The sequence below is a fragment of the Anneissia japonica genome, unplaced genomic scaffold, assembly GCF_011630105.1.
Source record: "Anneissia japonica isolate Jap-2015-1 unplaced genomic scaffold, ASM1163010v1 scaffold287794_len82564_cov112, whole genome shotgun sequence".
NCBI lineage: Eukaryota > Metazoa > Echinodermata > Crinoidea > Comatulida > Comatulidae > Anneissia > Anneissia japonica.
The window spans coordinates 45728-70409 of record NW_022692506.1 but is presented as its reverse complement, the minus strand read 5'-3'; the positions used below and the strand labels follow the sequence as shown (position 1 = coordinate 70409).

Genomic DNA, 24682 nt, shown 5'->3' with positions numbered 1-24682 from the left:
CTGTCTCTTATACACATCTAGATGTGTATAAGAGACAGGGTCAAGGGGGCGAATCCCCCTGTGGAAGTACGCACTCTGAACGTTCTTAGGACTGCTTGAGAGGATAAAGTGAAAATTGCAATAGACGCTTTATAAATAAGCGAAAAAATAATTATATAATAAATCAACAGTGGCAGATCCAGGAATTCGAAAGAGAGGTGAACCAGGGAGGGACTTTCACAGACCGAGGAACCACCCACCTCAGCCCCACCATGGTTGGGGCTGAGGTAAGAAAATTTATGATTAGGGCATCTCTAGATGGCCGGAAATTACACTCTCGCACTTCAATTTTAATATATTTTTCCTTTTTTTTCCTTTAAAAAATTAAGGGGTTGCCTTGAATCCACCTCTGCTCAAAACATTCTTTATCCAGAATAGTCATAATCACGAATAATGGACATGAAAAACCAGATCACATCCTAAAAACAAACAGCAGTCACTAAGACATACATCAGGAGACGACTCGATGGAGTTTAATGTCATACCCAGGGAAGGGCACAGATCTGTTTTGAAAGGTGGAGGGGGAGGGCATTTTGTAAGTCGACACCCACCCAAGCCCCACAATGGTTGGAACTGAGGTGAAAAAATTTGAGGAAATAGTACCTCTAGATGGCCAGAAATGACACTTTTAGTAAAATTCATCATCATCACATCACCATTAGTCAAAATGAAGCACCAAAAGAAATTCTCATGATCTTTTATCAGGGATTTTTGACAACTATAGAGATCTTATTAATGTGTGTGTATACACCATAGAAAACAAAACTTAAAAACATTGTCTTTGAGTATGTACTTTACATAGGCCTACTTCAAAAACGTGATTTCACAACCACCTCAGCCCCACCATGGCTGGGGCTGAGGTGAGAAAATTTGAGGAAATAGTACCTCTCGAGATGGCCGGAAATGACACTTTTATATAATAAAATTCATCCATTATAGTCAAAATGAAACGCCAACAAATTTCTCATGATCTTTTATCAGGAATCTACTTAATATCCAGGACAACTTAGGCCTAATTATAGCTTACTAAGCTTTAACTATATATACTCTAGTATGATCAACAAATCATAACTTTTTTTTCGCATTTAGCACAATTTTCTTCACTTTTTATTGCTGTTAATATTATTATCAATTATTACTATGTCATTATCATCATTGTTATTATTATTATTACTATTAGTAGTAGTATTATTAAACAAACATGATCTTTTATCAGGGATTTTTGACAATCATAGAGATCTTATTCTTATTAATGTGTGTGTGATATACCATAGAAAAAAAGCTTAAAAACATTGTCTTTGAGTATGTACTTTACATAGGGGTACTTCAAAAACGTGATTTCACAACCACCTCAGCCCCATCATGGCTGGGGCTGAGGTGAGAAAATTTGAGGAAATAGTACCTCTCGAAATGGCCGGAAATGACACTTTTATATTATAGTAAAATTCATCATCATCACATTACCATTATAGTCAAAATGAAACGCCAACAAATTTCTCATGATCTTTTATCAGGGATCTACTTAATATCTAGGCCTAATTATAGCTTACTAAGCTTTAACTGTATATACTATATTATGATCAACAAATCACAACTTTATTCCGCATTTAGCACAATTTTCTTCACTTTTTATTGTTATTAATATTAATATCAATTATTACTCTTGTCATCATCATTGTTATTATTATTATTATTATTATTATTATTATTATTACTATTAGTAGTAGTATTATTAAACAAACATTTAAAGAATCTTGCAAAAGGATAAAAACGAAATTGAACCACAGTATCGCATTTCTATCTTAAAAGACCTGGCCTGAGATTTATGGATTTAAGATTTTTTTTAATCACGCTTAGGCTTGTGTGTTCTATTAGGCCTATGTATAACGTGTACTGATGCATATTTACATGTTTAGAAGTATTTATTTTAAGTGATCCCAGGAAAGAATTTGTATTGGCTCAAGAATAAGCTTTAAAATTTTAACACTGTGTACAAAGGGGGGGGGGGGGATACGTCCCTGGCCTGCCAACCACATTGTTTTAAACTTTCAACGTTGAGGGTTTAAGTGCAGGAAGAACACTTTGAGCTTAATATGTCACAGAGGCCAATAGAAATGTGAATGCGCATATGCATGTACCAACGCTTTCGATTCGCACGAATAAATTCGCCCAGTGGAAAACAGGCTTAACTTATATTTAAGGGAAGGAGTAATTAAGTAGGAAACAAACATACACGAAACTATTCAATTAGGCCTACAATGGAAATTTAATCAGAAATATACATTGCCAAATTGTTCAATAATTTGCAGTTTCGTACACAATGAATGGTTTAAATTAAAGTTGTAAGTAAATAACAACTAGACAGGTGATAGCTAATGAGCATGACCATATAGTACTAGTTTCAATAGCATTCTTAATGAACTAGGAACTCAAAGGTAAGCGTGGCAATAAAACATTTACCACCAACATTAAAAGCCAATATGATAACAGCAAACTGCAGAAACAAACATTCACCAAGATAAAAAAAAAACTATGAAAACTACGAACACATAAAAACAATGATTGTATTGTGTCACTACCAAAAATAAAAACATTACCTAGTCAGAATACTGAATTTGTAAACCAATGAAATTGTCCAATATTTCTATTAAAATTATACCAGAAAAACTAAATAATTAAACCCGAAGTTATAAATTTGTTAGTTTACATTATAAATAGTGAAGTATCAGCAAACGCTGCTACAGTTTGGTCAAGTTACATTTAATTCTTTTAATTAGCTTTACCTTTACCAAATCATACTTGCATAAAACAAACAAACAAACACCTTAAAGCTGGGTTCCCGCTTGCAGAAAACCTGCCTCAACGCAACGTAAGTACGTACGCAACGCAACGTAAGGAAATGCTCTTGCAGCAATTTCATATCCTTTGCACATCTTACGTGACGCAACGTAAGAAAATAGATACGGTTCCCACTTACCGCCGCACAAACGCAATGATTTTCACGGGAAGCTTTCAAAAACCGGTATGAATTTATCATTTATCGTAGGGTACTCAATGTATTGTAGGGTAGGGGCTGGGTTGTGTTCTGAATATTACTTTTCGCAGACCTGGCTGGGTTAGCTCTGTACGAATAGTGCTTTAAATTTAAGTGATTTTTGCTGTAAATATGTAAGCCCGTAGATTAGGCCTAGGTCCGATTAATAATATACAGTTTACACAATTAATAATTTAACGTTATCTAATAATACTGCTCCTAGGCCTCTTTTTACAAAGTAATGTTTTAGTTTATTAATTTGGCATATCAAATTAAATATTTACTTTAGTTTATCATTGTTTGCTTAATGTTTAATTGCAAATTGATGACATTTGCATGTTTGTAAATCTAGGATTTAAATTTTGTTTATGCAGATCTGTATAAAAAGTAGGCATAATATATTTCCGTAACATAATTAAATACAGTACTGTACATTAAAAGAACCAAAATAAAAAAGCTAAAATTGGAGTCAAACATAGTGCTAGAAAAAAATGTTTAATCAGTGTAATACGGTAACAGGGCTGGCGCCAGGATTTACACGACGGGGGTGGTGGTGAGGGGGGGGGGGGTGGTCCAATGTCTTTGACGTGTGGCCACTCCAGGGGCGAAATGACAATTAAAGGGATTCAACGGCTTAATTATTTAATCGATTTTAGAGTCTACATGTACATTGTTTTTCTTCCCAACGACTTGTGGTTTTTCTCCCCAACGGGATGGGGAAGCATATCTTCCCAACGCCCCCCCCCCCCTGGGCGTCACCTCTGTGTAATATATAACATTTTTGAAGAAAGGTTGGGCAAGATTGCATATATAATTTCTTTCAATGTTCTTTTTAAATTTATTTTAATTTGTAGTTAAGTTATCCATCTTTTTTTGGTTACCATGTGTATATATCTGCTTTTAAAAATGTGTAGTTAAGAACTGAACCATTTTGGAAACCAGTACTATGTATTGAATTTCATTTCATTTCTTTAGGCACGAGGGCCAAGGATATGCCAATAAGTGAACTTAATCACTGTCCTACGTGGCATATCCATTTAACAACAGGGGACTTAATGGACCAGTACACCGGGATAACCCCCTACTCTTCTCGAATGATGTACCGGGTTCTTTAAAGTGCACACGAGCCAAATGCGTACACTGGGCCTACGGGTTAAAGTCCTTATCCGAAAAGACTTGTTCCACCACCGGAACCATTGGCGAGAGAGCCGTTCGAACCAACGCCGATATTAGAGCTAAAGGTCACGGTGCCCCTGACTTAACCGCTCTGCCAATCAACTCGCAAAAAGTTGAAAGTTGAAAGTGTATATTCAGTATAAAGAAAGAATAAATAAATAAATATAAATACTGTATTAGTGTTTACAGTATTATATAGATAGGCTACGCCATGCAGTAGAAAAGCACCGTCACAGTGGCTCTATCGAGACCAGGCTAGGCTATGAATTTGTTTGGCTATGAAAATAATAATAATAGCAATAATAGCAGCAGAATCATTGATAACAGCAGCCAATAATAATTATTATTTAAGTGGTAATGGCTAGGGCAATGGCAACGGTCTAAGATGGCAGATAACTCATCACCAAAATGTAAACACGAAGCACTAACTACAAATCCATTGGTTAGAGCATGCGCAAATTAGATTTTTCCTTGCGTTGCGAAAAGTTGAATCGATTCAACTTTAAGCAAACAACGCAAAGACGATCCGCAAACAACGCAAAAGTTAAGTAGCGTCGGTGTTGCATTGCGTTGCCAAGTTTGCATTACACAATTATTGAACTTGCTAACACACTAAAGCTCACATTTATCCTTATCTTTACTTTTACGCTAACCTTACTTCAATTTTACAAATAGTTGTAACTTCACAAAAAAATATAGATTCAAGAAAACTTTTTACATATGGTCCTGTTTTACTATACAAGATTACAGTATATAAAATATCAAAAATTATTATTATTATTATTATTATATTACATATATAAAAGGTTAATTTAAATCACAGAATACTATACATTGTATTTTTTTTTTATATTTTATATTGTAATCACTAAGTATGGTAATAAAACAATGATAAAATCCTTAATTAAATATTATTAGTAAAGTACAGTAAAGGGATTAATAAAATTGTTTAAAAAAGAAAGTATTGTGCAAATGTAACAGTTAACATTAAATTATACACCTACACTTACTTTTATTTTTTACTTTTTATCTGAAGAATAGTTACGTCCTTCCAGTAAATAACATATAACGTTGTATAACTGTTACAATTATAATAATTATGATAATTGATTGATGAATTGATAACTAATCAATTCATTCCCTGCATCTATTATGTCAAAATACTGAACAAAGCATTCTTAATAACGTCAGTAAATTAAAAGTAAATAAAACTTATTGTATAATGGCTACAGCTCATAATTAATTTAACCCTTACCTTTACATTTAAAAAATGTTTTCGTCCAATTACCTTATCTCTAACGCTACTTCACTTTTACCACTTTAATTTCACAAAAAAATCAACAATGATTAAAGAAATACCATTGCTGAAGAGGTCTAAACTACTTTTCATCTCAGTTTATTACTTGCCTTTTACAAGACGACAGAAAGGCCCTTGTTGGAATCCCAGCTCGGGCAAACTTTACTCACACTTTCAGATTCCCTAATTCTTTAATGTTCAACATTCATGTAGCATTACCGCTTGACGATTTACGGTTTATTCTTTCACGATGTAGGGGGCTATACTTTTATTTTATTTTATTTCTATAAAATGAATGTATACCTTAACCAACAATTCATATCTTATAAGTTAGAAGAAATGTATTTATCACAAAACTTTTTTCTAATAGTCAAAAAGCGCTAGCTGTCAGATGCTAATAATCGAATTTTCAAATAATTCAAAATGTCAATATAACTATGACAAATCAAATGGTATGTAAACCAAAAAAAAACTATTTGAATATATTGGAATCCAAAATTAAATGATTCAGATGGTATGTTTATTTGTAATACAGAAACAATTTTAGAAGTGGCTAGTTACCACGGTAACTAAAATGTGATAAATCTGATTGGTTTCAAACTTGGTAAAATTGTAATAAAAGACAGAGCCCATTGTTTTCGGTATGTGTGTGAATATGCCAATTGCTCAGTTTTGTAAATAATATTTCAATAATCAAAAATTCATGGAATTTAAGAACACTAGGAATTCGATTATTGCGAAAAGGATGTTCCAAACTGACATATTGAATATAGTAAAGATTAGAGAGGATCAATGCGCAGCGTAAAAAGAGAAGTTTTATGTGGCATAGAAAAAATTCAATATATCTATAACGAAACAATACAGCATTAAGCTTGAATTAAAAAAATGAATGATACAGATGGAATGTTCATTGATTAGAATAAATTTTAAATGTTAATTTCCAAAATATATAAGTGTATAAGTAACTCATTTTCAAATCACCAACATTTGGACGAAACAAAATTACAATTTGGGTATCCATATCCCCTTAAGGCTTGTTTGATGTTTCTTTATCCTTTTCGGATGAGAATATATTTTCACATCTGTGCAGTAATTTGCGTACCACGCATTATCGACGTACCATGAGCCACAATCGTGGTCGGAAAGGGTCATCTGCTGTGGCAAATAGCTTGTTCTTTTAGCAATTCGAAGTATAGTTTGGCCACTACCAGGCTTGACGGGCTCCCCATAGCCATACCATGACATTGCTTGTAAGTGGTATTATTGAAACAGAAATAAAGTAGAGAACCCTCCTTTGGAACACCCCTATTCTGGGGATACTTTTCCGTAAAGAGGGGAAATATATATTTTAACACTAACACCAACCCCTATTAAGAGGACACACCTATTAAGGAGACAAGGAGACGAGGACACGTTCAGAGTGTACCAAATGATGAAATAATCCCTATTAAAGGGACACTTTCTATCATTTTATCACAATAATTACAGCAGTCACAAAATAAGAAAAATTCATTCAACCTATTTTGACACCTTTTGAGCAATAAACCAGAATTTTCTCCCCTGAATCCTTAGATTTAATATCGGTATAGGCCTACTGTATGTGCTGCTTCTATAAACCAATCTCGTCAATTCTGACATTTAACTATGGAGATTTCTTCACATGGGCTGTTTTACAATCAGGAAACACAAGTATGTTTCACAGAGGGTCAAAATTGAGGCATGTTTTTTTAATGTTTTTTATGTTTATTTTGGTCTACGTATATCAAAATGCCAGGTTCTAGCATTTTATATGGCTGCATGAAGTATTTCTAAAAATTTGACATCATATTCCTAAATATAGAGAAAAATGAAAAATGGTGATTCTTGTAGTAAGTGTAACAAAAAGCAGTCAGGAGAACCTTTTTTCAACACTAAAAATTATACCAATTTAATAGTGAATTGTATACCTTCCCAACGGTATAACTATAACATAGTATATGAACATATATTTCTTAGAAAAACATGTTGAACTACTTAACACTCGTCAAAAATTGGAATTCATAAAGTGTTTTATAAGTTTGACAAAAGTGCATGAATGTACACCAAATTATATTATAGGAATGCTTGAGTACATATTATACATCATCCGAAAATTTGATATAGTTGCATTTTGCATTTTGAAGATAATGCATGTCATATAATCTGTCCTTTCCTTTACACACTCTGTACAGGAGAGGACATTTTTTAGGACATATGCTTCTTCTGGCATTTACTCCATATTCCTGAATTATAACTTTCAATTTTATCTATAGTACTGATAAAATTCATTATATATTTCAATGTCTTACTTCTAAATTTGAATAATTTCATGTATGTAGACATTCAAGCTAATTAATCTGAATATCTACTTCTACTTCAAAACATTAAATATTAATTACAGGAACAAATTTGGACCCTATCAATTTTAGAACATAAGACTTGATATTTTCTTTTAATGTACATTTTAAAATATGTTTATATAGTGAGAAAGTGTACAGGAGAGGACAATATATTTGACATTTTTACATTCAGGGAAGAACAGGAATCACTTAAAAATAGCCACTTTCCCATTTAGACACTGTCTTATTTCTTACTATTATATACCATCTACTATGTACACATAAATAGAATCTAATATTAATAATTAATTTATCAAGTAATTTAGATAATGAATTATTAAATAAGTGATTAAAAAACGAAATTATTTGTATACATTAGAAATTGATGTAGGCCTATTTTTGATGCGTACATACAGAACAATGCGTAAAAATACAGAACAAAATTACACGCGTTATCTACACGCGCTAATTTTTCATACGGACAGAAAAGAACGTTCATCATCATAGCAGAACAAACAACAGAACCACATACACATACAGCGATGCACTAGACATGATTATGTTCATACGATGATATTTTACATTTATACGTACAGTACTTCAAGCTAAGACATTTGTTTTAGTTTTGTTTTCTAAACATTAATTATTCTTTATTTCATATAAAAGAGATTTTGGAAATCACTTAAGGTCCAATTCGATTTCGAATTATGAAAAGTGTAGGCTGTGACACCGAGACCTCTGATGATTAGTGCCCAAAATTGTTTACAAAAACGTAATGCAATAATAGCATATTGACTACTATTGTATATTTTTGGAAAATATTTCAGCCGCTCCAAATATCTCTTTCCTATTCTTCCTTCTTCCTTTATTCTTTCACAACTTTTGCATTTTATTCATATTTTTCATAATGTTTTACACTCACATATATAGTCAATTGTTTAGACCTAGCCTAGACCTCGGCTATGCCTATAACTATATTATTTTAATAATAATAATAATATACAATTTTAATAGATAAGATTAATTTAACATGGACATAGTAATTCATACTTAAAACAATACACTAAATTTAAATGAAAATATAATAACGTTAATGAATAAATAACAATAAATAAAAACGTGTACATAGTATCACAATAATAAGATTAATATTTTCAATCTTATAATCAATTTTATATAGCCGGAGTTAGTATTGACCTATGCTACTATGGCTAACGACAGGTACGCGTTCTCCAATATAAAGGCTTTTTCCATGAAGGGAATGACCTGTACGAAACACGAACTCTTGTAGACCAAACCCAGTACTGTTACGATTTTAATCGTGCGGGAAATATCCTCAAAACACTGCCCTCATTTTTTGATATTCTATCAGCAGTGTAAATGGTAAATGCTATATTTAAAATTATTTTTAGCCCATTTTTTATTCATATTTGTAAGTTGTTTTGTGAGTTGTCAAAAAATTATGTCCTCTCCTATTCATCTCTCTGGCATCATTATACCAAAGAAAATGAACATATGTGTTGCACTAATTTTAAGCCTGTTTTATTTAATTTAATTAATTTTTTATTTATGTTTAGCAGTGGTTTATTTTGTACATATCATGAAACATATATAAAGAAAATAAAGAAAATGAACATATGTGTTGCACTAATTTTAAGCCTGTTTTATCAAAAAGTATTGCTTTTTTTTTGTTACCCTTAAATATATATATTGATACATAAAAGCTTCTCAAAATATTTTGTCAATATAGAGCATTTCAGTATGCTGGTCGTAAATCGAGGTAAATATTTTAAAATTTCACTGTAAAATGTTGTTATTTTTAACTTTTTTCACATATTCTAGTGATGCTCATTAAAAAAATAAGAAATCCTTAACAGTACTACTTCTTTTATATTTTTATTTAACTGTTTTATTAGCCCTTTTTTATGTAAAGGAGAGGACATCAGATTAATGACATCAGAAAATTAAAAAAATTAAACTTCTTTAATTTTTTATTTATGTTTAGCAGTGGTTTATTTTGTACTACAGGAAACATATATAAAGAAAATGTTTACTAGGACAAGAGGTACCACTTAAGAAAATGCTGTAAAGGAGAGGACACATTTTTTTTTACGCCAATGCATGGCACTGGTTACCACTGTACCAATTGAGTACACCAAATTATAAGTTCATAATTTTTATTGCTTTTAATTAGATGATATACAGCAATCTTTTAAGCCATTCTGCTTGCTCTGGATAACTTCTTGAATTATATTTTAATGATGTTAAAAATATCATGTAAAGGAGAGGACATTTTAAGAGTTTTTTTGACAATATTTTAATTTTTTTATAATTTTTTTGCCAAAATAATTTATTGAATAATTTTTTTTTGTATCTTAGGTGCACTAAAGTAGTTTTAAAAAAGCCAATTGTTGGTAGATTTTATATGGGTTTAGTATTTAAATTTAGGAAGTTAAAATGTGTTATTTTAGAGTGAAACACTGAAATGTAAAAAAAAATGAACATTGTAGTTTATAAAAAAAATTAAAGAACCAGTACAACTATTTTTATACTGGGTTACGAAGGGCTATGGGTGTGTTATATTTAGGAATAGAAAGAAATCCTGAGGCTTTTTTAATAAACAGGCAGCAGGGTCAAATAGTGTGATTTTGAAAAATGTTCCCTGATTGTGAAACAGCCCACATACGATTCTAATCCATACTATAACATGTTACACTATTCTAAGTGTAGAATCCATCCAATAAAAAAGTTCAATATCAACAAAAAGAATATTTGGTCAATAGCATTGTATCATGAAACTAGAGCAGTCACTCCATAGAGTGCATATCTCCGCCCTGTACTGAATACAGTACATTACTACAATACGCAGGCTGTGTATAAGGGCGAAACTGCAGTCTACCCATAAAAAGATAATGCAATCGCCTACCGTATTCAGGCACATTCTTGAGTGCTGCCTCAATTCGAGGGGTAATTCCATTATTTCCTCTTATGCTTGAGAGTAAAAAATCGAATTTCTGTGACCTCAGAGACGGATTTAGTAGGGGCAGGGGGGCACATGCCCACGTTTGGCCACTAAATTTATACAGTTCAATGCATATTGAAATTAGCGCTACTCACTTACCTATTCTGAGTAGGTTGTGCCACTTCCCCACCCCCCGTGTATTTCTTTGATTATTATGTACCATTCCACTAATTTTCATGATGATGATTTTTTGCTTAATCCTGCTAACAGACAGAAAGACAGACCAAACGACGGACAGACAACAGTGAATACATAACCTCCTTGGTGGAGGTAACAATATTGGTAACATATAAAACTATTGTTCTTTAAAAAACATTTCCACTGATTTCATACTATATATATTTTGCATTACAAATTATTGCTATAAATTAATTCTAATTCTATGTCAATAAATTCTTATGTTAATAAAAATAAAATTAAAGATTGTATGTCATTGTTATACGAAAACATACTAACAAACCCCTATTACGGGGACACTTTAGGGGTTCTACTGTATTTACTTCGTGAAGGTAGAGCTATAGGCCTTTAGTATTGGAAGTGATTCTCATTCTTTCGTGAATAAGCCGTTTTTCTGCCTTTTTGATTATTTCTTTACCCATGTGGATTTAACAGGACATTTTAACTTCAAGCTAAGTGGTACCCCTCTTGTTTGCATCGTAGTGTAAACACTCGATGGTTTGTGTGGTGCGAAATGTTCAATCTTCTCCTACTTTCTTACATGTTTAATCAATCCTCGTCTGTGTCTGACTTTTAGGTCTTCAGAAGTAATTTCATTAGGTTTTAATATATGTATTGATTGTAGAATTTCTAATATAAAATCAAGTAACAAATATACACGTACTGCTAAAGTAGCTGTAACTAGGACAGATATTATCTAGCATGGCATCATATTTCGTAGACTTGCTTTCATTTTTATCTTTAACTCAGAACCAATCCCATTATTCCTCCACCTGATTTATTCTTACAAGGTCACTTACTGTACCAGACGACAGTAAAGTGTTTACTACCCGCTGGGACGCAGTAGACAATAAAATAAAAATATTATTGGTTATAATAAAGATATTAAACTTACAATATATAAAAAAGAGTAATTTATAAATATAAATAAAACGATTGCCAGAAGGATATTGAAAACTGACATATTGGATATATTGAAGATTAGAGAGGATGACTACTCAGCATAAAAGGAGCAGTTTTTTCTGAAAAAAAAAATCATTATCAGTTACTGGCTCTGTTATGATTTCAATTCTTAGATTAGCAACAGACACTTCGGTAAGAAAGCAGTGTTTTAAATGCCACAGTGCTGTGGGTTGACAGTTGTTTCGGTATGGCCATAATAAGACCTAGATTTTAGAGTTCAAGTAGGTCTGGTAGTTCCAATTGTAAACTGTTCATATTCTGATATTGTGTTCAGTCAGATAGGTACAAAATACCGAAGATCAGTAATGAACAACTCACAGACCCATATGCTGACTGTCCAGCCCTCCACTAGATATTGTTATGTGTTTCCAGTTCCATTAGAGCAGCATCATATTTTTCCATGTCAATATTTAGTGATTACTTCGGTCTTCGTTTAATATACACCCATAGGGTGTCTATAAAACGAAGACCCTTGATTTTCACAATTTCACAAACAGACGCCTAAACAAATTCGTAATTTTGCTTTTGTGACAGCCTGGCGTATTATCATCAAAATGAAAGATAAAAAAAATAGGGGTCTTCGTTTTTGGGTCTTCGGTCTTCGTTTTATAGAAACCCTTCAGTCAGACAGGTACAAAATACCGAAGGTCAGTAATGAACAACTCACAGACACATAATATGAACAGAAAATTATTCTGACTGTCCAGCCCTCCATTAGATGTTGTTGTGTGTTTCCAGTTCCATTAGAGCAGTATCATATTTTTCCATGTCAATATTTAGTGACCAATTTTGACAAAATTCTTTCTGAAGCTTTGGTGGAAGTAGGATATGTGCAAGTCGATTTATAATGGTTTCACGCTCTTTAGAATCTGATAGGCGCCTTAATGCTACGGGATCTTGTGTAGATAGGTGCAGAATAATTGATCCGTATGTAATCCCGTTGAATTTTAATCCAATCTCTTTTATGTACTTTGATATTTTGTCATGAAGCGGGCTATGAATCTTTTGGAATTTCTCCACAATAGTTTGTAGTACGTCATTAATTTCCTTGAAGTTCGAGGAAGTATTTATGCACTTAACATTCACTTGTACACCTTTAAAAATAAAAAATAAAAAAAATATTTATATTTCGAATTATATTATATATTAATTTAATCAGTAAGCATAATTTTAAAGGTGTTATTAAAACAACTATACATATTTCTAGTTTGAATGAATGTGTAGAATAAATAATAACGGTAAATGCTTATTAATACGATTATAAAACGTATCACTTTAAATGGAAGAAAACAACCTACTTATTGAAGTCACAGCCTTCCAAACTTCATCATGAAAGTTGTCGTCGAACGCTTTGAGAAGACTTAACGAATTTACACTAAACGGTATGTCTGCATCTTTCGTTATCCGTATAGGTATCAACCCTCCGTAATTATCACCTAATTCACATTGTCTTTCCAATACAGTTAATGCAACACGTCTTAAGTAGCCATTGACCTCTTTGTCATTAAACCCAATAATTGTCTTTTTAGTGCCCAGTATCGGTTGCAATAGAGTATCCAAAACATCACCATTACCTAAGGTCTTCATTCGTTTTTGTTTTAGAAATTTTGCAGAAAGACGCTCATATCTACAGCTCACTTTTAATTTGTTGTTCCTCCTTTTTAACTCTGCACAGACTTTCTTTTCCCAGTTATCATCACAACTTACAATATAGCAATCAAATTCTGTTGATGAAAACAATAATCTTATAAATTTTAACTGACACTTTCCAAGTTTAAATTATTTTTGAAGTCAAAAAATGGCTAATATAGTACACAAGCTTATATAATAGGCTAGATTATATCACTGAAAAACGTTTTAAGATTAAAAATATTATGTCTGTCATGAGCTTAAAAATGAAAAATTCTATTCTGTATTTAAATTGTCTAATTTTTATATACATAACACTATAAAATTCTGAATAATAAAAAAGACATTCCATGCCAATAAATGGACATGTAAATAAATGATTTTTATGTATTCTTTGGAAACGGGCAAAAAATTTCCTTTTATCTGTTTTTCATTAAAAGTTTTAAGCTTAACTTAAAACGCAAAAAAATATAAAAGGTTCATGTACATGCTGTATATATACAGGGCCGGCGGAACCTTTTTCAAAGTGGGAACGTAACGTGTACGCCTATCACTTACAGTATAGTACAGGCGTGAATTATCGCTTCGTATCTGCGCGTAACCTCTCGTAATCTACTCGTAGGTAGTAGCTACGAACCATTACGAAGGTCATTGTTATAAACAATGCGTAAACAATATTGAAATATAGTTTACCAGCTTTCAACAGGGTGTCCCGAAAGCCAGACCATGGACTTATTCTGAACTCATGGGTACAATTTTTCCTCTCTTTAACTCAAAATTTTCGGCTTGACTGAATTGGGGGTGGGGGAGGGAACGGGTCCTCATGCCCCCACCCACTTCGCTTGATCCGCCACTAGTCCTGGTTTCATGTTCTATGCTTTTAGTAATTTTATCTTTTTTATTATATAATATTTTGAAACCGAATATAAAACAAAAAAGAAGCAAGTAAAGAAAGGTAAGGTGAATGTAAAAAGAACAAACTATCCTAAAAATATAAAGAGTGAGAACGATCGAGAACCATAATATCGGATACAGTATTCGCACGATAGATGTGCATTAGAAACCGCTATCGAAAACGTACCGAAACCGTACTGTACGGTTCCGTGGAATGCTGTATTAGTTTTCTCCAGTAAACATCGCAAATAGGGGCCTAGCTGGTATCGATGATACTCAAATGGTGTTTATTTTATGATTAGTCAGTTCTTTATATTGGCGTTAGCTTTCGAATAAAGGTATTGTCTAGAAATCCTGGCATACTTAGTTGAGGGTCTTTATTTGCGGGGCCTGATATTTTGAGTGGGTCTGATATCTCGTGGTCTTAGGTCTTAGCTTTCGTGGTCTGAGCTTTCGGGACACCCGCTTTCAACACGTGAGTAATATTGCAATTTACTAACTGTTCCCTGATGCTATACAATACGTCGTTGAGTCTGTCAAAACAACAGAGGACCGACTGCGCGTCACATCCGTTAAAGGTCAACTTTAGGTTAACTTCGGTAGGCGGAGCTTTGAAGCCGAAACTGGCTCAAAATAAGCTATTAAAAATTGTTTTTTCTGTTACAAAACGCAGAAATAAAGGATAAAAAGCAACAAGTTATTTCTTTGTTATCATATACTTTATTGATTTATAATAATTTGAAGCAAAATATTTTTCATCACCCTTGTTATTCTTTAAAACGAGGTTTCAGTAGAGACCCTTGCATCTAGTTATCCGAGACTTTGAGAGTTTCATTAACTTTACAGTGGGGTAAATAATATTGCAAGTCGACAATTAAGTCTGACCCTAGGCTGACTAACATAATCGGCCTGCTGAGGTATTATTTTAGTCGAGGTTAGCATGATTTAGTCGTAGTTTAGTTGGAGTATGAAAGTATGTCATTTTTAAGTTTTAGCTTGAAATATACAACCAGTTCATTTTAAGAATAGCGGGTAAGTTTCAATCGCGTTTGCGACGGTAAATTCAAACACGTGCGTAGAAACAAAGATAGGCCTACTAGAAATACAAGATAGAATTCTCCACGGAAAAAAAGTGTTCCACCGAAATGCATAGTGGGAATACAAACAATGGGGCGCCCCGTAAGGCTGGATCTAAAAAACTTCTACCAAACTTTCGTTACTAAGTCGTCGCGTATTGAATTGTCAATTCTCAATTAAAAAAGTGTACACCGCGATGCGCTATGGCGACGTACGGCATTGGAAGACGTTGCTGTGCAATAAATTGCAACACATTATACAAACAAGGTAGAACGGCTTTAAAAAATGAAATATTGTATGCAGGAACCATCGCATCTGCTCATTCATTTCAAAGCATACGATACAAAGAACGGAGATTTTGGATCCTTGTTTGTGCCAACAGAAAATTTTTACAATATAATTGTTGCAAGTGAAAATGTTTTTGTTAAATATTTTAATAATTACTTACATTAAAATAATATTTGTGATAAAATAGTAAGTAGGATAATTGCTACTCTAAAGTTATCGGGTAGACAATTAAATTTATGGAGACTTGGTGTTGAAATGTCATTGATTGATTTGTTTGTCAAATTGAGGCTGTTTTATGCCGTTAAATTTTACAATAGAACATTAAAAACTGACAAAAATGGGCATAAAAAAAGAATAGGAAATTAGTTAAGGTATCTAACCTGTGAGAAACGGTGATGTTGAGAGGGGAATTTTCGGCTAAATCGTTAAAGGATGTACCGTATCATTACATCAGACTCAGACAACTATTGTCTCAGCACTGAGATACATTTACATAATTTCCTATCTCGACAAATAATTGATATTAAATCGAATCATCAGGTTATATAATAAACTCGAATCATATTATTTTTTATATCTTAATATATATATTTTTTATACTTTTTTAAACAGGAAATTGATTATATAGGCCTACTTACAGTAATTACATAAACTTGTGTTGTAAATAATTATATTAAATTTTGAATTAATGCTCATTGTTTTAAAACTGCTATATTTTGTGATTAAAAAAAATTATACGGTGAGTATCAGAGCTGTATTCAATGTCAATAATAATGAGTTGGAAAAGCATTGCAATCCTGAGCCAATAGGCCTTCCAATAGTATCGGTAGGTTCAGTGATCAATAACGTTCAAGAATTCATAATGATGACTGTATTTTGCAGTTCTGTACCACCGTCCCGTACCGATAATTAGTTTTTACCAATCACTTTTTATTTACTAGATATAAAACCAAACTGGAATAGAAACAGTGACATCGGTGGATACATATCCTCCTTGGCGGAGCTAGAAATCGTTGCTATTATCCAAATAAAACACAAAACAATTAAGCCTAATCATGGATCAGTAAAGAATAAAAGAAAAATATAGCGCAGAGTCGTATGGCCGGACACACTCTAGTGAAAAAGTTTTCTTCCATTAGTGGAAAAAGAAGGGCACCGTGTGCATCTGGATATACTGTACTTAGCAACAGAAGGGCCCCAAGTATAGAAAACTTGCATTATAGAAAAGAAGGGCGCCGCCTACGTCGGGCCCAATTTCCGCTTCATTTTTACTATGCGAGTGCTCTATCTTGTATTTCTAGAATCTTTGGTGGAAGCTACATCATTTTGGGCACAGTGGCCCAGGGTTGGCACGGCGGATTTACAAAAGGGTCAAATACGTCGCGGTGACACTATTCCGTAAGAATTTAAAACGTAAAAACATGTTCTCTAATAATTATGATGATGAATTGTAGTGTACCTAGCAGAAGTCATATATTTATAAAAGCTAAAATACATGTGTTAGAAAATAAACCAATAATGGCAGGTGAGTCCGACGATGTCACTGCTGTTAATAAATTTGCTTGGATCAAGATCTTCATATAAAACATGTACAACAGGAGTGTTAGTAGGTCTCTGTGGTTTTCTAATACAGTATAATGTTCATTTTCGCTTACTATGGGATGAATTCTATTATTATTACATGACAGCACCTAAAAAAACTCTCAAACTTATAAGGTTTCATCCACACATGAGCCTATAATAATAGTTACAATCAAAAACAAGAACAAATTTATCCTACCTATTCCAGTTACAGCTTGCCAAACATTTTCGTGAAAGTTGTCGTCGAAGGCGTTAAGAGGTCTAAACTTCTTCACACAAGACGGTATGACAGCATCTCGCTTTATCTTCACAGGTATCAAACATCCAAAGTCATCACCTTCTTCAAATTGTCTTTCAATAACAGCTTCTGCAATACCTTTTAAATATCCATTAACCTTCTTGCCTTTAAACCCAACAATCGTCGTCTTAGTGCTGTGTACCGGTTCTAGTAAATTACTACTAACATCTAATACCTTCTTGCGTTTCCTTTTTGTAGTAGGCCAATTAGGAATAATCTTCTTGCTACAGATCACTCTCAGATTTTTGTTTTTCTTTTTTAACTCTGTGCAAACTTCATCTTCCCATTTACCATCGCAGCTTGCAACATAGCAATCAAAGTCTATTGATAAAATGGATAATTGTAATAAATGTTTAATGTAACATTGCAAATAATTGTACATTTGGTGGTTGATATTCTCGCATTCAGGGGTAGAGGCATTTCTGAAGTTTGGGTACTATGACCTCTTACCAGAAGACTATGCTTTTAGGTACAGGGTGACGTTGACTGTGGCAGAAAGCACAATGGACCAAAGAGGGCCAGAATGTCGAAAAGCCCACTTCTAATGCACCGTTATAAAAAATATGCCATATGGGGGAATATTCTGGTTTAAATAAAGGTATTGTTTCAAGGAAGACTCGATTCCAGAGAATATTTTGTAATTCTTAACGCGTCCGTCTGCAGATATTGAGATTTTTTCCCGGTGGATATTTAGTTTATTTTTTCTGACCGGATTTTCTCTACTGTTCCATTTAAATTTTAAATTGTTTAGTGCATTATGTGGTCGTTTGCGGTTTTTATGGGACTATCCCATTTGCCTATTAAAATTATATATTATTTAAGAATCTCTTTTGAGATCCAGCAACATAACAACAGAATACAACGTAATCAGGCTGGAAAATGTGTTCATAAATGACACTTATTTTAATATCACCTCTAGTTGTTTATTTGCTGACGATATTCTTTTGTTTAGATCTATATTTTGTTACAATGATGTTGTATTATTACAGAATGATATTTATAGCCTTTAAATTTAGGCTATTGATAATTCTTAACTTAGAAAACAATATTATGTATATCACAAGAAATCCTAGTTTTACTAAGCCTGTTTATTTTTTACATTGTGATCCTATTCAATCTGTTCTAATTCATAAGCATCTTGGAATCTATCTAATGTTTAGGATTTCTGGCTCGCCGAGTCATAGAAGTATTGCCTTCTTTAGAAGCCCCAGAACCATTTTTGAGGCTTAATAAACAAACGAAATGGACAATGGACGTAAAGCTCGCTACCGGTACCGGTACCGGTACCATGTATTACTGTACTTCCAACAACCTACAACGTCCAAAAAGGTTTCGATATGCAAATTATGGGCAAAAATAAATCGGTTGCATAATTGACTAACAAGATGAACCACGAGTAAGTGGATCCTTCTCAATTTTATTACGATTATAGTGAGAACTTTCCTTTCTGTGAAGTTTTTTCATATTTTATAAATATACTTGTACTTCTAAATGTTTTGATCTCATGCCCTATTTGGTGTCAATTTTTTTGTAGTCGGTATTTTTGGCTGGTATTTCGTATTTCATCCAATGTTATTTTTTTATTTTCTCTTACATAAAATATATGACTATGGCAAAATCATTTATTTATGATTAATTTTAGCTTAGGCCTATTTATTAATTAGGTACTGAGATTATGTTTGCCAATATCATATTCTCCATTGCCTTATATAATAATTATGTGGTAATCCCTTAGCAAGATGAACATGTAAACATGATGCTCTACATGCACTTCATCTTCTTCTGTCCCCTAGACTGGAGATTTATTCACACAAGATATTCTCTCTTTCTTTGAAAACAAAATACTAAATTTTGATAGAGCATTAGTTTTACTAATAGGCGGATTGATAATCTTAGAAAGGTGGGATGTAGATTTTTCTGAGGTCTGAGTATATTGGACATTGAATTCAATGAAAAGTGGTGTTCGTTTTCAACAAGATTTTCATTACAGATTTTGCATGTTCGTTCCTGTTGCCTGATAGGCCTGTTATTCCACCGCCCGGTTTCGATTTCTAATCCAAGTAGGCCTATACGAAGTTGAAATTTTGTTAAACACATTGTGAAACCATACAAAGCGGAAACCACCAAAACTTCCATGGCCAAACACATTTCATTTCTTTCGATTTTGTCAACTGAAAGGCACAAAATTTGAATAAGTACCAACTGAAATAATGTGCGACTAAACCAGAATGACCTTAACAAAACAATTATGATTATTTTATAGTGACATATATTCAATAAATCTTCTTTCATTAGGCCTACTGCTTTTAAATTTTAAGTAAAATTGTTTATTTTTAAGCACTGTCTGTAATGTTAAGGTTAATGTAGTGTGGCTTTTGCGCATATAATAGATTATCATCTAATTCTAACTGCTTAAAATATAGCTCATTTTCCACCAAATCATGTGCCCATTCACACACTAATCCTAAAATAGGAACCTAAAATTATATATTTCGTGTCTTTTTGAGTTGACATTGTCTTTGTATTTTCAGTATATGAAACACTCATTGTAGCCCTACATTACGGAAAATTAAATAATAACTGACCGCTTCCAGTTGAAGATTTAGTATTCTCAAAAATATCAATAGAGCATTCCTTTTCAAGATTTGCTTGTTGTCTAGAGGTTCCTGCACCTTCTAATAACATTTTCTTCAACTTCACTAATAAAGAGAAAGAATACAAAAATGTGTTTTTTAATATGAAGAAAAAAAACTTTTAAATGATTTATAGCAATTAGAAAATAGCTATTTGTGGGGAAAATATTTCATATGGATTTATTATTATTTACAGTAATTCATGGTGGAGATAATTTTGCAAGAAGAAAATCTTAGACCCTGATACCTATGTATCATGCATTAAAAGGTGTATATTTTTTCCAGGGAACTGTTAAAATTACAATTGTAATTTCACTGTTCTTCCACTTGTTATGCATTATCTTGCACGAAAAAAATGTAGAAATGTTAATAGTTTAATTTTCTATTTTTAACATTGTAAAATAATATTAGAACAGAGATTATAGAAAAGGTGATAGTCTTAATGATATTGATAGCAACAATAATAATAACAAATATAATGAGATTGGTAATAATAATGATAATAACGGATATCAGAAGAACAAAAGTTCAAGAATTTAACTGGGCTTATTATTATGAATAAAGTAGATTTAAAATAGTTTTAATAATAAATACACTTGGTGTAATCTGGAAAAACTGCTTAGGAATGTGTTTTCTGGTAGACTATATAAAAAATAATTATGCTATATTTAAATTATTTGTTAAAGGTAAATAAACAGTTTGAAAAAAAAATCTCTGTATCAACCCTTAAATTGTGTAATAAAAATTTAAACATTTGTGGGAAAATGGAGTTTTAACTGTTTGGTTTGGTAATTTATAACGAATTAATCCTAATAAATTAGTAATTCAATGTTTCAATTCGATCTTAAAAAAAGGAAATCATAGTAAACATCTATGAATAATAGTAATATTTTATTAAACTGCCGAACATAAACGAGTTTCTTAGTTATCTTAATATAGTTTAATTAATATCAATGCTTTATCAATTTATAGTTTAGGATTACTAAAAACATAAGATTATGTACCTTGACAAGGCGTTCCAAGATTATCTAAAAGAAAAAATGAAAAATAGTAATGTTAAATTTCAAATCGCATTAAACAATTGGAGAAGATCCAATAACAACAACGATTCAACATATAGAAATAATTCAAATAGTAAAACAAATAACCGAATCAATAACCGAACTCAATAGGTTTACATTTAAACACTGATTTAGGTTAATTAAAGAATATATGTAATGTGCTTGCTATTATTGGACTTTGCTATAAATCACCCCAACTCACAACCCAATAATACAACTCACCACAGTCACTTAAAGCTTTCAATAAACTTGGCATAAAGTCTGCATCCGATGCTTTTCCTTCAATAAATCCACGACTGATAAGTGGCGTGTCCGCACCGTCTGTTATCTTCACTGGCAGTAGCCTGCCTCTATCCAGTTCATTATTGTTTATCATATTTTGAATAAGAACGTGAGTAGCATACTCTGTCATGGCATTCTGAGGTTGCTCTGAGAATCCAATGATTGCCTTTTTGCTTCTGGCCAAAGACCTTACCAAATTGCACACCCTAGTATAACCACTAACCCAGTTTTCTTCGCTTGTGCATATCAATTGTGATTGTCTGTTTATCTCATCCAGTAGTTCAACCGTCCACGATGTATCATCACTCATAATAAACACATCTGAGAGAACTGAAATAATATGATTTAGTATTATTAGTCATCCTTCAATGTTTTCTTTTGAATATTTATTTTCCTTAAAATGCAGTATGATTCATACAATTAGAATTAAAGCTAAACAATATTATATATATTTATAATTTTATTTGTATCAATCAATCAAATTATGTATATATTACATAGGCCTATATTATTAAAAATTGTTTCGGAGCACTAAATGAAGAATGTAAATGGCAGAAACAGTGCTAGAATAATGAAACAAATATACATAACTAAACATAGCTATATAAAAAATAGAATTAATTCCAGCTAATAACACATATCCTCGTACAATACTTACTGGGGGTAATACAAGAAAGAGACAACTTTTGCAGGTCTTAGCGAAAAATATAAATGCTGAGTCATAATTGTTTGAACAAAGTAACATTTTCTTTGTTTGACATTGTGGTCAGAAAATACATTGTATCATCATCATCATCATCATCATCATCATCATCATCATCATCATCCTCATCATCATCATCATCATCATCATTATTACTATTCCTCTTCCTATTCCTCTTCCTATTCCTCCTCCTATTCCTATTCCTCCTCTTCCTCTTATTCCTCCTATTCTTTCTTATTCTTCTTCCTCCTATTCCTTCTTCTTCTTCCTCCTCCTTCTCCTTCTCCTTCTTCTCCTTCTCCTTCTTCTCCTTCTCCTTCTTCTCCTTCTCCTCCTCCTTCTCCTCCTCTTTCCCCCCCCCCCTCCTCCTCCCCCAACAGAAAAGAAAACTGACTTTCATCCAGTCGGAGAAAACCATTAAAACATACCTGGATTGCCTGAAATGGTTCCCACACCTGTAATTAAAGTAAAACTATTGTTTATATTAATAAATATGTAGTAATCTATTTAAGCATTTATTGAAACATAAACCAAATTGAATTTATATTATTGAGCAGTATGTTAATTTGTGGCAATTTATTGTTAATTACACTTAATTCCAAAAGAACAAAAAAGTGGTTAGCTAAATCTTTATTGAAGTGCATAAGCCGTAATAACAAAATTTACTAAATTCCTCTTAGTATTTGATCTGTCCTTGATGAAATTATAGCCTATAATTTGAATATTATTTACTATTTCCAAGCTCCGAATGTGTCAGCATTTCAGCTAGTTGAAGGAGAGAGTCCTTGGGGGTTAGATCTGCGCGTAATACACTATAGGCCTGTGCCGTCTAATAATGTGATACTCGCCTTGACAGCAGGAGGTTGCAGGTTTGAATCCCACCAGAGACGTTTTTAATACACATCTAGATGTGTATAAGAGACAGATATAGGCCTATATATCTTCGGGAACAGAATCAATTATATATTTTTCCTTCCTTTTTTTTAAATATATAAACATGACCCCAAATATCTGTAGGATGAAATGAATAAACTTATAGGGCAAAACAAAAATTCAAACATATATATTTATCTAAATCTTGATTGTACAAAACATACACATCGTAAACCACAGTGCGCTCATTGAACGCAGTATATTGAAGAGTTTTTAGACAGCGACCCAAAGTAAAGTAGGCAGTAGGCCTATGTTTCTTTTTAAATAGTGATATATAATTACTTTGGCAATCTCCGTGCATTTTATTTAGGTTCTGGTGGAATGCTGTTAGTGTACGGTAGACTACATATTAAGCCTAGGCTGCACTGTGAGTGTTAAGCCTTGACCAGGGCCCGGAGCAAGGAGGGAGTCCTTACGCCTCGACTACATATCTCTGTAGGTAATAACGTAGAAAATAACCCTTAACGGTAGTGATTGCTCAACCAAACTTGTGAAACAGGCTGGTGATAATAGGCCTAATTTGTATGGGTAATCCTAATGCGATTAATGTGAACCACTCACAATTGTTGATATACCCAATGACTGGGTCGAAATTACCCAAAATTCCACGAAAATTGCCCCAAATTACCCAGGCTTCCAGGAAATGCATTAAAATTTGAAAAAAAAAAATGTGGTTTTCGCATGTGTACTTTCCCTTTTAGTTCATTCTATAAACCATTTTTTATTGTAATTGTTTGTGTTAATTATTAAAATTAATTTTCATGAGGCGATAATACGGATAGAAAAATACGCCCTCAGTCAGCCAGTGGTGTATCAGTAGATCAGTTACCAAGTTTTATTATGTAATGCATTAATTTGGTAAGATCAATGGCAACGCAAATCTATCACAAATAAACAATTCTGAACCCATGTTTATATATCACTTTATTTCAAAAAAATCCCATAAAATTATTAACATATCGTGACCAAAGGCCAAATTGCATGTTATTTACAAAAGAGAGAATTACAATAATTATTATAATTTTTAAATATTTAAAATTCATGATTATATAAAAATACAATAATTTAACAAAAATGTAACAATAATTTAACAATAAGTTGACAATAATTTGATTTGATTTGAGCAACTGAATAATAAAAATGGGCATCTTACCGGTTAAAGCTTGCTGTTGGTTAATAATTTTGATATAATAGGCAATTGGGCTATTAGAGAAACGTTTCGTTTTAGAATTAAGTTG

At 32.5% G+C, this 24682-nt stretch overlaps 1 protein-coding gene across 1 annotated transcript; it reads right to left on the bottom strand.

Moving 5' to 3' along the window:
- Positions 1-12625: 12625 nt before the first annotated feature.
- LOC117100318 lies at positions 12626-23048 on the bottom strand. Its single transcript, XM_033239967.1, has 7 exons — positions 22940-23048; positions 21749-22138; positions 21470-21493; positions 20418-20531; positions 17734-18153; positions 13364-13789; positions 12626-13159 (listed from the first exon to the last, which is right to left on the bottom strand). The coding sequence occupies exons 2-7, from the start codon at positions 22116-22118 to the stop codon at positions 12780-12782; spliced, it is 1734 nt and encodes a 577-aa protein (XP_033095858.1). The 5' UTR covers positions 22119-22138; positions 22940-23048; the 3' UTR covers positions 12626-12779.
- Positions 23049-24682: the final 1634 nt, after the last annotated feature.